General features: G+C 35.3%; 1 protein-coding gene across 1 annotated transcript; it reads left to right on the top strand.

The window, feature by feature from the left end:
* Window positions 1-275: 275 nt before the first annotated feature.
* LOC143589802 (serine carboxypeptidase-like 16) lies at window positions 276-4,491 on the top strand. The gene is made up of 14 exons (XM_077070456.1): window positions 276-433; window positions 770-915; window positions 1,027-1,100; window positions 1,182-1,304; window positions 1,397-1,499; window positions 1,590-1,627; window positions 1,717-1,818; window positions 1,902-1,991; window positions 2,092-2,166; window positions 2,258-2,329; window positions 3,665-3,813; window positions 3,904-4,017; window positions 4,181-4,235; window positions 4,327-4,491. Exons 1-14 carry the CDS (start codon window positions 300-302, stop codon window positions 4,420-4,422), a joined length of 1,371 nt encoding a protein of 456 aa, XP_076926571.1. The 5' UTR covers window positions 276-299; the 3' UTR covers window positions 4,423-4,491.
* Window positions 4,492-13,708: the final 9,217 nt, after the last annotated feature.

Below are 13,708 nucleotides of genomic sequence, written 5' to 3'. Positions count from 1 at the left end.
TTAACTTTTTTAAACCTATATATAAAATAATAAAAACAAATTAAAGTAGCATATTCATGATGATATTAATAGATAACGCAATAAAATTATATAAAATATAATGAAAAAAAATAAAAAATCACCTATAAATTATTCATAATTCATATTTTTATTTTCAAGATAACTTAATTTATGTTCTTATTAGTTAATGGTGCATAGCTTTTGGTGCAACCTTGGTGAACGTATTCTATAAATAGTCAACTTAACCCATACGTTTAGCAAGGATCACATAAAATTCGAAGAGTGGAGTGTGTGGATCGATGGCATTAAAGAGTTTATTTTTTCTCATTCTTCTAACACTTCACTCTTTCTCAATAACTACATCAAATTCAAAATCCATTGTTACAAATCTTCCTGGATATCTTGGTCCACTTCCTTTCAAACTCGAAACCGGGTACGCATGTCATCCTTAGACGTGACTTGATTGATTCTTTTGCATATGCAGTTTCTTATATCTCTTCAAATAATCTTTTTCACCCATTAAAGAACTCATTAAAGAGTATTGTCTACTGTTTACATTAAAATAGAAGGCAACCGGGCAGCAAGCTAAGCTGTTAGTCCTTTTTAGATAACAAAACTACGTCGCTTAAAAAAAGCATTCAAAGATCTTGGGATCATATCATTATTATTAATAACCCGTTGGACACGTTCTTCAAAATAACATGTTTTCACCAGAATCAAACATTTATAAGAGGTTTTATGTCTAATTAATTATATGTTTTTAATGAAGGTATATTGGGATAGGGGAAAAGGAAGAAGCACAATTCTTCTACTACTTTGTTGAATCCGAAAGAAATCCAGATGAAGATCCACTTATATTTTATCTCACTGGTGGTCCTGGATGTTCAGCTGTTATTACCTTCTTCTATCAAATAGGTATATATTATTTCTTCTTACATAGTTAAAAGATTGAGTGTGTTTCCTTTCATATCCTACACAACTCCTTTGAAAATTTGCCTTTAAAAAACAAGAACTCCTTTGTTGCAGGTCCACTTAGCTTCAACTTTGAAAATGCTCCCGAAAACATCACACTCACATTAAATCCAAACTCATGGACTAAGGTTATATATACTTCTAACACCACTAACATGCTACAATGAGAATTGTAGTAAGACTGAAATGATTTCTTATTATTTCTGTAGATGGCTAATGTAATATATGTTGACATGCCTGCTGGCGCTGGATTCTCGTATGCCACAACACAAGAAGCATGGATCAGCAGCGACAGCATCGTGGCGAAGCAAGCTAACGATTTTCTTAGAAAGGTGTCGTATCTTCTTTTGTATTTCGTATCAAAATCAATATAAAGTTTATTAACTTTGTATATACTGAATTACTGATCATTGATGTACAACAGTTCCTTATCGACCATCCTAAGTTCTTGAACAACCCTCTATACATATCGGGCATCTCTTACATGGGAATTGTCACGCCTATCGTAACTTTGGAAGTGTATAATGGTAATCCGTACTCTCTGATGATCTATTCATTTTCGTTATGTTAAGTTATGCCTGAAAAGATTGTGAACTTTGAAAACTTATTGTTTGTAGCTAATGAACGCGGTGATCAGCCTGCATTGAATATCCAAGTAAATTACTGAACTCTGTAAAATGTTAAAATCCTATCGTTAGTAATAAAGATATGCAGCTAATCTTGGTTTCTTGATTTGTGACTCAGGGTTATATTCTATGCAGTCCTCTCACTGATAAGTTCATGGACTTCAACTCTAGAGTCGAGTATGCTCATCGCATGGCACTAATATCTGATGATATTTATAAGGTAACTTATCCTAGACTTTTTTTTAAACAACACAACATCACTATGTGTTATAAAAATACAAATACAACACTTTGATTTTGCAGTCCGCTGTCGAAAACTGTCGAGGTAATTATGTGAACATCGACGAAACAACCAATTCAATATGCGCAAACAGTCTTGAAAGATACAACGAGGTGATCCCATTGAATTAATTTATAAGACCTCGATAAATATATATCTTATGAAAACCATATAGTATATATGTAACTTTATATATATATGTTTGAATTACAGTGCATAAGTGACATTAATATGGAAGATATTTTGGATCCTCTTTGTAACAAATCAGATCTGAAGCCATATTGTCGAGTAATAACTTCTCTCTGTGTGGTTAATCCTAAGCATTAAGAAAGGTGGATCGATAACTAATCGATTTGTCATGTTTATTTGGTTCTTTTAGGAGTACTACTACGATTTTGCAGCAGATTGGGCAAATGATGAGGCTGTGCAACAAGCTCTAAACATTCGTCAGGTACGTCAACTACACAGTTTATATATAAAGGGGTTGGATCAAATACAAATGAAATTAGCGTGTTAAACATGAGAATCAAGTAGAGTAATTATATATACAAGTAGAGTAATTATGTAATTACTGTATGTAATTACATAATTACTCTACTTGTATATATAATTACTCTACTTGATTCTCATGTTTAGCAAGTTAATTTCATTTGTACGTTAACCTTCCCCTATATATAAAGTTGTGCCATCTATTATAATGCGTATACAGTAAATTAGATAAATATGTGAATATTTACTAGTACAGAATTAGGAGTTAATTGATATATATATATATATATATATATATGTGTGTATATATATATATATAGGATCAGGATCATGAGAGAACCTTTTTGAAATTGAAAACTATGAGAACCATTTTGGAACACAAAAAACCCAAAAATAAAAAAAAAATCATAAAACAAAAAAAAACACAAAAATCAAAAAAGTAAAAAACCAAAATTCTTATTTTATCATCCCGGTTTCATAAAAAAAAACTCGGTTTAGCTAAATTATATACACATATGTATAATATATACATATATGTACATTTACATGTTTTTTTTGTACACATGTGTAGAATTTAAGATAAATGATACTGTACATATGTGTATATTACGTAACTAAAGATTATATAAAATTATACATATGTGTATAATACGACGTTTTTTTTATTTATTTTTATTTATTTTTTATTTTTTTAATGAAACCGGAATGAAATAAGAATTTTGGTTTTTTTACTTTTTTTAAATTTTTATTATTTTTTGTTTTATGATTTTTTTAAATATTTTTTTTAAATGTGTTTTTAGTGGTCTAAAATGGTTCTCAAAGCTCTTAATTTGCAAAGGGTTCTCTTAGGATCCTTACCCATATATATATATATATATATATATATATATATATATATATATATATATATATATATATATATATATATATATATAAAGGTTCAAATAAGAATAAGGAGTTTCCTAAGAATGGTAAGAACCAACAAATTTTTGACATTTTGAATTACAAATGATGGTGAAAGAACAATTCTAGTAAACTATGTCAGTTATAATGATTAAATAGTAATTCTAAAAACTATGCCGGTTATTGGTGATTTTAAATCTCAACCATTAATTAACATGATCCAATGGTTATGATTTATTCCTAGGAAACTATTTATTCTTATGATAACCCTCCCATATATATATATATATATATATATATATATATCCTCATGTAATCTATATATTCTTATGAATGCATTACAAAACAAACATGATTCCATAAATTATTAAACTTTGATAAACCACATGATCAGGGAACAATTGGAACATGGGAGTTCTTCAACACGACCATGCACTACATGGAAGGGAAAAATGACACATTCTGCTACTCGTATGATATCGGAAGTAGCTTTTCTTACCATAAGAAACTTGTTAGCAAAAACTGTCGAGCTTTGATCTTTAGGTAAGTTGAAAATAATACTGTCCCTCTCATAACTCAACTGTTGTTCGCGATCGGCGTATATTAATAATAATAATGGCATTATATATGCAGCGGCGATCATGATATGACGTTTCCATATGTCGGAATTGAGCAATGGATTGTCGCTCTTGGTCTCCCAGTTGATAGCCTATGGGAACCATTTTACGTTAGCGGTCAAGTTGGAGGGTGAGAACCGACTTTAATTATATGTGCAGGGTCATCCCAGAAAATCTGGGACGAGTAGAAAAAATGAGCCCCTAAATTATATTTTTTTATATAAAGTACATAAAATATAATAAATCGGGACGCCGATACGCGTGTTTACTAATTTCATGGTGTGTTCTTTCAGGTATAAAATGACATACGCAAAAAAGGATTTCTCACTGACATTTGCTACAGTTAAAGTAAGATACATGTTACGTGTGATTATTGGTTTCATGGTGTTATATACTACTAACAACTATTTGTTAACCTCTTCTAATAATTTCAATCTAGGGTGCTGGTCATTCGGTGGCACAATACAAGCCCAAAGAAGCTATGGTTCTAACAGAGAGATGGCTTGATTCAAAAACCTATTCAAGCGTCATGTAATGCATCATGAATCAAGTTTATGATGATTGAAATCCGTACTCTAAAAGTTCCATTTTTGCACTATTTTGATTTGTAACCAAGACATACGGATTGATTGATATATTTAATCAAATTCCGTATGTGGGATTTTAAATGCCTGATATAAATAACAAGTTTCAATTTTAGCGGTGGCAAGTCTTAGCTAGGTTTATTGTCATTTTTATTTGTCACTTATTTTAATTTTGTTTTTAGCCACAATTCTCTCTCTATATTAGTGTACTAGATATACGTGTGTAACACGAGTTAGAATAAATAAATTTATTCGACGACACAATTTAAAATATAAAAAGTATGTTAAATCGTTTATATAAATATGTATTATTAAAGCATTCTCATCCTATTTCCTACCATATATCGATATATACCATATAATTGCACTAAAGATCATTGTATCTTCTCTCTCATGTTTAATTAAATAATACTTGTTATACTTTTATCATTATCTTTTCTCTCTAATTCACTCACAATCACTTTCAGAAAATATTAAAAAATTATACGGTGTGAACAATGAAATCCAAATTTAATTTTCCCATATAATATTTTTACTCTCCTCAATCTACTTATAACCATACCATATAATTTACAAACCCTCTCACAAAAATACAGGGAATATGCTAGGAATGCTCTTATGTGGTATAATAATCTGCATATTAAATATGTTGGAAATTCATAAATCTCTAACTATTTCTTTGTATACAACATTTATAGTTTAATTTGTAACACATTTATAGTTTAATTTGTAACTTTATTGTATCTATCTTACCATATATTTCATGTATTCGTTTCTATCTATACGCTCTTAACAATAATATATAGGATATCAAACTGTACAAAATATATGTAAATATCCATTTGTATCTATTCTCAAACTTTAATGAATTGATTCTTCCTCTCAAATCTCCTTTTCTTCATTTATTTTAGTTCTCGATGAATGGCTCTAAGTTTTACCTTTATGCTCTTTTTGTTCTCACGAGATTGTAAAAATAGCACATTAAGCAATCAAAATCAAGAACAAATAGCACATAATATAACACAGATTAAAAAATATGATTCATTCCACGTTTTCAACCGATTTACTTTTAAACCGATTGATTCTAGTTAAGCTGAATGTATTTTCAATGAGTAAAATAAACAAAAATATGTATAAAAAAGATCATGCAACGGGTCATGCTGATTATACTTCGTAATTCATATTATTAATAAAAATATTATCAATGAATATTTATATTTTTAAGCTGTTTTGCATAGATCGTTTTGAAGACATTAAATACTTAAAGAATGGCCTAACCAACTTTTACCCATTTTACGTCATATTAAATAATGTCACAATTTCACTTACATATGGTAAAGTCAATATCCATTAAATTAAGGTAGTCAAATGGTTGTTCAAGGTCATGTTCTTAGGATTAACCATGAGCCAACCTATTAGTAATAGGTTTTTTTTATTATTAAAAATTAAAACTATACCTTTAAATTTTAAAACAACACCAAATTGACCCGTTACTAACGATTTAGTCCGGTTTTGTTTTACAGTTTTGGATCGTTAGGCCTTACACAAGTTATCCTAAAGTAACTTTAAGTTAGATCGTGATGATAGCAAGAATTAGGATGGGTCTTAAGTTAAATGTTATATATCAAGTGTGTGGCTGGATGATAACTTAAAAAAGCATTAAGCAGTTTAGCAGCAAAACCAATATGCTTATTGGAATGAATAGATTTACACGTGCAAACTTGCACAAAAACAATAAAATTTATTAAAATTTCCAACTTGCAAAAAAATCACATTGATAAATCACAAACTTTCACATATCACAAAAAGTAATATAAAAAAAAGTAACAAAACAAATACACATCACATTAACTTGATGTTTAGAATTGATTGAAAAAATATATAAATATACAAAACATATATATAAGTAGTAATTTATAATATAGTTAGTTGTCAATTCAAAATGAATTATTCTATATATTGTGGCAATTCCAACCCATATCTTTTGAATGGATTGATTCGAGTTTCATTTAATCAAATTATTTCAAATAAATTAATTATCAACCTTATCCCTGTCGTTTTCCGGCCGCCCTCACCACCATAGAGAATCCGAAGACCTCCCATCATCATCATCATCATCATCATCATCATCTTCTTCTTCTTCTTCTTCTTCTTCTTCTTCTTCTTCTTCTTCTTCTTCTTCTTCTTCTTCACACCCGTGTGCTCTCGGACGAGGCGTACCATAGCAGCAACACCTAACCTATATGCGTATGCAGCTTTTCTTTCAAATTATATTCCGGCCACTGGAAACACCACAGTACCACCAACTCCGGTGACTCAGTTTTCAACCTACATCATCAACGACGATCTCGCAACAAACACCAGGTGAACTCAATCCTAAATTTTTAATATCTCTACAAACACGAGGTGTACTATACTAAAAGACTTTTACTAATTAAATAGTAAGTATTATATAATTTGTTTAGCATACACTTTTTAAATTTAAAATATCATTTTTAATACTAAAATTCAATAATAGTTCTAAACAATATTTTATTAACACACTGTGGCTTTTGTGAGTACTTTTGGGTTCGTAGTTGTGGCGCGTTTTGTGTGTGACTGGGTGTTCTTTGAGTTGCAATAAGTGGTTTTACATATTTAGAGTGGGTGTTCTATTGCTTGTGTTTGTGTGATTAGTTGCAATCATAGAGCGTAGGAGACATGACTATTACTTGAGACCATGTACTGAAACAAGGGGTGAAGGTAAGGGTAAAAATAGGGAGCATATATTGCTTTTGGCTTCTTGGAATGTAGGAACACTAAATAGTAAGGTGTTAGAATTGGTATATGTGCTTAAAAGACGTAAGGTTCAGATAGCATGCCTCCATGAGACTAAGTGGAAAGGGCATAGAGAGGTTGAGAGTAATGGGTATAAGTTGTGGTACTCGAGGTATGATGGAGCTAGGAATGGAGTGGGGTTTCTAGTGGCTAAGGAACTACAAACTAGTGTGATGGAGGTGATAAGACATAATGGCAGGATTATGGTGTTGAGATTGGTATTAGGAGACGGAGTAGTGGCGGTAGTTTTCGCCTACGCACCTCATATAGGCTTAGGGGATCAGGAAAAAAGAGAATTTAGGGATTGCCTAGACCCGGTGGTACCTAGGGGTGAGAGTATTTGAATAAGAGGTGATTTTAATAGACACATTGGTAAGGCTAACAATGGTTTTCAAGCCGTGCAAAAGGGTTTCGGTTTTGGATATAGGAATGAGACAGTCACAGATCTTCTAGAGTTTGCGGTGGCCCACGACCTAGGTATTATAAATTCGTATTTTAAGAAAACAGATTCACATTTGATCACTTTTAGTAGTGGCAGACGCAACACGCAAATTGACTACCTTGGATGAGGCAAGGAGATCGACGTTGGTGTAAGGACTACAAAGTCATACCTGGGGAGACGGTTGTGGCTCAACATCGAATGCTGTTGGAAGATATAGGCTTCAGAAATAAGCTGACTGTTCGTGAGAGGAAATGTACACCTAGAATTCGATCGGGGAAATTTGGACAAAAATCTTCCAGTGTTTAAGGATAAACTCATGTTGCAGACATTGGATCGACTAAATGGGGGCTTAACTTAGATATGGGAAACTATGGTGACAAAGATCATTCAAGTAGCAAAGGAGACTCTCTGGGTCACAACAGGAAAAGCAGGATGGCATAAGGAGACTTGGTGGTGGAATGAGGTCGTACAAGACAAGATAAGGGGAAAACAAGTAAGCTTTAGGGCGCTTATGATGTGCACGAAAGAGGGAGAGCAAGCGAAATTGAGGGAGACTTACAAAGCAACCAATAGAGAGGCGAAGAAGGCAGTATCGGAAGAAAAGAACAACGCCTATAAATGGATGTATGAACGTTTAGAAACAAAAGAGGGGGAACATGCTATGTTTAAGATTGCCAAAGCCAGGTAGCGTAGAAGGCAAGATCCAGGGCCTGTGAAGTTTATAAAGGATACAAATGGGCATGTACTGGTTAAGGAGCAGGACATCAAGCTAAGATGGCAAACCTATTTCCACAACCTTTTTAACAATGGGAGAGCTTACCAAGAAGAATACGTCAATACAACCTTCCAACGACAACAACTGAATAACTTCTACCGCCGACGGATCACACGGGAAGAGGTGCAGACTGCGCTTAGGAGGATGGGAAGGGCTAAGGCGGTTGGCCCAGAAAACATACCTATCGAGGTGTGGAAGTTAATGGGAGAAGAAGGAGTCATGTGGTTAACTACTTTGTTCAATATTATCCTCAAATCTGGTAAGATGCCAGTCTAGTGGAGGAGCAGCGTCGCAGTCCCTATCTATAAGAACAAAGAAGACGCCCAATGTTGTGGTAACTACCGAGGAAGTAAACTACTAAGCCATACTATGAATCTATGAGAAAGCGTGATTGAGGTTAGACTTAGACGGGAAACTCCACTTACGGTAACCAATTTGGCTTCATGTCGGGTCGTTCCACCACAGAGGCAATGCACATTATAAGAAGATTGACAGAAAAGTTTAGGGAGAAGAAGTGTGACCTTCATATGGTATTTATTGACCTAGAAAATCCACGCCAAGTGCTTTGGGAGTGCCTGGAGGGTAGAGTGGTCACGAGAAAATATATAGAGATAATTACGGATGTGTATACCAGGAGTTCAACAAGTGTCCATGCGCCTGTGGGGTATACTAATTTCTTCCCCGTGGAGGTAGGCCTACAGCAGGGGTCAACGTTGAGTCCGTTTTTTTTTGCAGTAGTCTTGGATGAGCTGTCAAAGTCAATTCAGGAGACACTCCCGTGGCGCATGATGTTCGCATATGATATTGTGTTAGTTGCTGAGAGAAAACAAGATCTAAGCATGAGGCTAGAGGAGTGGCGAACAACCTTAGAGACAAAAGGTATAAGGAATAGTCGCTCTAATACGGAGTACCTCCACTGTGATTTTAGCGGCGTAAATGACAATGTGGACGTCCAGATCACTGTTAAAGGGCAAGTAGTTACGCAGGTAACAAAGTTCAAGTATCTAGGTTCATTTGTTCAGAGCTATGGGGAATTAGATAGTGATGTGGCCCATCGAATTAGACAGTGAAAGTGATGTTAAACTTGATTTTCTCTTATATTCTCTTGTAAGGCCTCGGTACCGATGCCCTACTTTGGTGTTGGATTTACTCATAAACACAGTTCTAAATATCAAAGTTAATTAAAACTTTCGCGGAATAAATAAAAGTCAACCATTCATTACAAAACATTCAAACTTATTCAAACATCACGACAAGTATTCTCTGGATACCTGTCCCTTCAGATCCTGCCATGTGTCTTCCTCAAGCTAGCTGCTTCAATCTATTTACCTGTGTTCATACTAAAAGTTAGCTACGCTGAGTGAGTTCTAGTTAAAACAGGTAACACACAATACATTCACATCCGTACTTATACGTATTCGGAGTTACATATTAGTTATTTAACCTGTTCATTCTTTCTTTCGCACTTACATTCTTTTATTCTTTCTTTCGTACTTACATTTATATATATTTTAAGAGCATTTCGCCCTATATCATTCGCAAATATTATTAGGGTCTGTTCCTTGCATTCACATATATTATTAGGGTATGTTTCCTTCATTTGCAGATATTATTAGGGTATGTTCCCTGCATTCGCATATATTATTAGGGTCTGTTCCATTCATTCGCATATATTATTAGGGTATGTTCCCTTCATTCATACAACCATACCTTCATACTATCATTCATGCGATTTCATGTAACATCCTAAAATTTATAATGTTAAATGAAGAAAGTTACGTTTAGTGATTTCGCGTTATTAATTATTTAATATCTAGTAAGGAGCGGATCATGGACTTAGATTAATTGAGATGGGTTAAATGAGAATGGGCCTTAGGTCCATGGGCTTTAAGAGATATAAATATCCCCTAAACCCTAAACTATCATTCATTCCATCTTATCCTCTAACACTCCAAAACACACACACCACACGCCACACGCACCGCCGGCGGCCGAGGGAGAGGAACGAACAAGATCCGAGAGAGAGTGAGCGATTAGTTGTGACTAACAAGTTAAACGAGATCCAAGCGAGCACAAAAAGGTATGATTCTTGATCTTTAAAGTTTAAAGATCCAAGCTTTATAGTATATATACGGCCGAAAACGGTTGGGGAACGTAGTGGGTGATGTCGAACCATAACAAGGGTGTTAAAATCGCCAAAATGGTTGTTAGAAACCAAACAGTGGCTGAACTGGGCAACTTCGCCGCGAACTGGGTAACTTCGCCTTCAAAGCGATAACTTCGCCTTCAAAGCGATAACCTCGCCTGAGGCCAAGTTCGCCTAATTGATAACTTCGCTTACGGCCAAGTTCGCCTAACTGGTAACTTCGCCTGAGGCCAAGTTCGCCTAATTGATAACTTCGCTTACGGCCAAGTTCGCCTAACTGGTAACTTCGCCTGAGGCCAAGTTCGCCTAATTGATAACTTCGCTTACGGCCAAGTTCGCCTAACTGGTAACTTCGCCTGAGGCCAAGTTCGCCTAATTGATAACTTCGCTTATGGCTAAGTTCGCCTGATGACAACTTCGCCTGCAAAGCTAAGTTCGCCTAAGGTTTAACTTCGCCTAAAGCTAAGTTCGCCTGATGACTGCCCCCGGACCCCCGTTCGTTGTTGGTAGTAATTAAGATTAGAAAGATGATATAAGTAGTGATAATTAATTGATATGTATACTTGTTATACAGTCAGCCGTGCACAACTGAGGAAAGGGATTACGATTAACGGTGAACGTAACCGTGTTCAGGTGAGTTTCTAGCCCCATTCCTTGTTATGTTTTCGGGGCTGTGTGCATACTCGATGTGTTGTTAATACATTTATCCTAAGCGATAAGTGTATGCCATATGTGATATATGTGATGGATATGAATGATTGCTTGTCGGTACGCGAACGATCTTCGGATATTGCGCGTACTGTCAGGTCAAAAATAAAGGTACGAATATTATATATCGAAGATGTATGAACATTACAAATGAATACTTGTCGGGGCGTGAGCGATCTTCGGATATTGTACGTATCGACAAGAGGTATGGTTGTTAAATGAATGATGTAAAGAACGCCTAGAGTGTTCTTATGCTATAATGTAATTATTGTATATGTGAAGTATGTGTATACAGGTACACGAATGGTTTGGGAGTTCTACGTTCGACATAGTAAGTTAGGATGGCAAATCCCTCTAGCTTCTGTCGGACATAGACTCGGCTGGTGGTAGCGTAGTTAAGGACTGCGGGCCTTATACGTAACGTAGATGATATATGTAAACGTAGATAGGGACGGTGGGCCTTATACGTGTTACAGATAATAGACGACAACGTAGTTAAGGATTGCGGACCTTATACGTGTTATAGATAGGCATCAGCATAGGAAAGGACTGTGGACCTTATACGTGCTGTATTTGTAGCATAGGGGAGGATTGCGGACCTCGTACGTGCTATGAATTAGGTTGCAACATAGGGAAGGACTGTGGACCTTGTACGTGTTGTGGATGTAGGATGGTATAGGGAAGGACTGCGGACCTTGCACGTGCCATGAATGGTGAACATAGGTAAGGACTGCGGACCTTTTACGTGTTCACGACCTTGAGTACAGGTATAGACGGCGGACTATGAACGTACTCTCGGTGGACTGAGGTTAGGGATTGTAGATATGTATGTATGGTAGTAAGCATGTATGTAGAACAGAAGGGTAACTAGTTAAGTATGGATATGTATCTTCGGATATGTATGTGTGTGTATGTATTGTATGGCGTCCGATTAACTAGAACTCACTCAGCGTAGCTGACTTTTAGTATGCACGCAGGTGATCAGACCAAAGGACTAACATGAGGATGGCACATGGCATGGATTGAACGGCTGGCATCTTAAGATGGAAGAAAAGATGTTTTAAATATAATGATTTGTTTTATAATATCAAAGAAGAGATTGAATGTTTTGTAACGAATGCTTCAAGTAAACGTTTCCGCGAAAGTTTTAATGAACTCAGATTTGTAAGAACCGTGTTTATGAGTAAATCCGATGCTAAAGTAAGGCTACCGGGTTCGGGGCCTTACATTTCATACATACCATGCTTTATCATTCATACATACTTTATACACAAATACATATAATTACCTTCCTTGGAGATACGTGCAATATCCGAAGATCGTTCACGTACCGTCAAGCATTCATTCATAACCTCGATAGCTATCACACATATCCTATATGGCATACACTTACCACTTAAGGTAAGTGTATTAACTATTCACATCAAGTATGCACACAGCCCCAAAAACATAACAAGGAAATGGGGCTAGAAACTCACTTGTAAATGGTTCCTCTCTGAATTTACTGTTATACACTTCTTGAGTTGTGCACGGCTAACTGTGTATTAATAATAATATCAATTAACTACTTCTAGCTATACCATACTTCTAAGTCTAATTTATTGTAACCCCTAGCTACGGGGGCCCGGAGGCAGCGCCCCTGGCAGCAGGGTTCTAGAGGCGGCAGCTCCTAGCGGGGTCCAAGAGGCAGAGCCCCTGGCTGGGGTTAAGCTGCCAGGTCAGCTTGGGGAAATTTTATTTTCATTAATAAGTCTTTACTAAAAACCTCATTAGAAAACTGAAGTTCAATTATTTAATCAAATTAAATCTTCATTCTAAGCGTTACTTTCATTATTAATTATTTACTTATTCTTATCTTAACTATCATATAAGTCCATATCTATCGTTTACACACGCATACGCTGTTTATCTTTCGTTTATTTCAGAATATCATTCAAGCTAGTGTATAAGTTTGATCCAGCGTATAACTAAGTCTCCTTAGGCGTATAAGTCACAGATGGCGTATAAGTCTTCCCTACATATAAGCACTTCTAGCGTATAATTTGTCCCAACGTATAAGTACTTCCAATGTATAAGCTATACATATACGCTTATGCACGTACACGCCACATATATTCATATACGCGTTATATACATATACGCTCCATAAATACATACACGTTGCAACTTATGCTGCCATACTTACACGATGCATACTACTTACACGCTGCACTTATACGGCGTATAAGTGCACGCTGCACTTATACGGCGTATAAGTGCAGGCCAGCCCCTTTTTACACGTTTTAAGGTTTTCCAAACGGTTCATACGGCATCGCGGGGCTGCGGTGTCGGGTTCTAACAGGTTGGGTC

This window comes from Bidens hawaiensis, unplaced genomic scaffold, assembly GCF_021521415.1.
Source record: "Bidens hawaiensis isolate Kalapana, Puna unplaced genomic scaffold, B.hawaiensis_p1.1 tig00037817_1, whole genome shotgun sequence".
NCBI lineage: Eukaryota > Viridiplantae > Streptophyta > Magnoliopsida > Asterales > Asteraceae > Bidens > Bidens hawaiensis.
The sequence above is the reverse complement of the archived record's forward strand: the minus strand, read 5'-3'. Positions and strand labels throughout refer to the sequence as shown.

What these genes read in the sequence shown, in the direction of transcription:
- LOC143589802 (XM_077070456.1), top strand. Translation starts at nt 300, where the DNA reads ATGGCATTAAAGAGTTTATTTTTTCTCATTCTTCTAACACTTCACTCT. An exon ending in AGCCTGCATTGAATATCCAA is followed by an intron (nt 1,628 to 1,716) that starts GTAAATTACTGA and finishes TTTGTGACTCAG; the next exon opens with GGTTATATTCTATGCAGTCC. An exon ending in TGACATTTGCTACAGTTAAA is followed by an intron (nt 4,236 to 4,326) that starts GTAAGATACATG and finishes ATTTCAATCTAG; the next exon opens with GGTGCTGGTCATTCGGTGGC.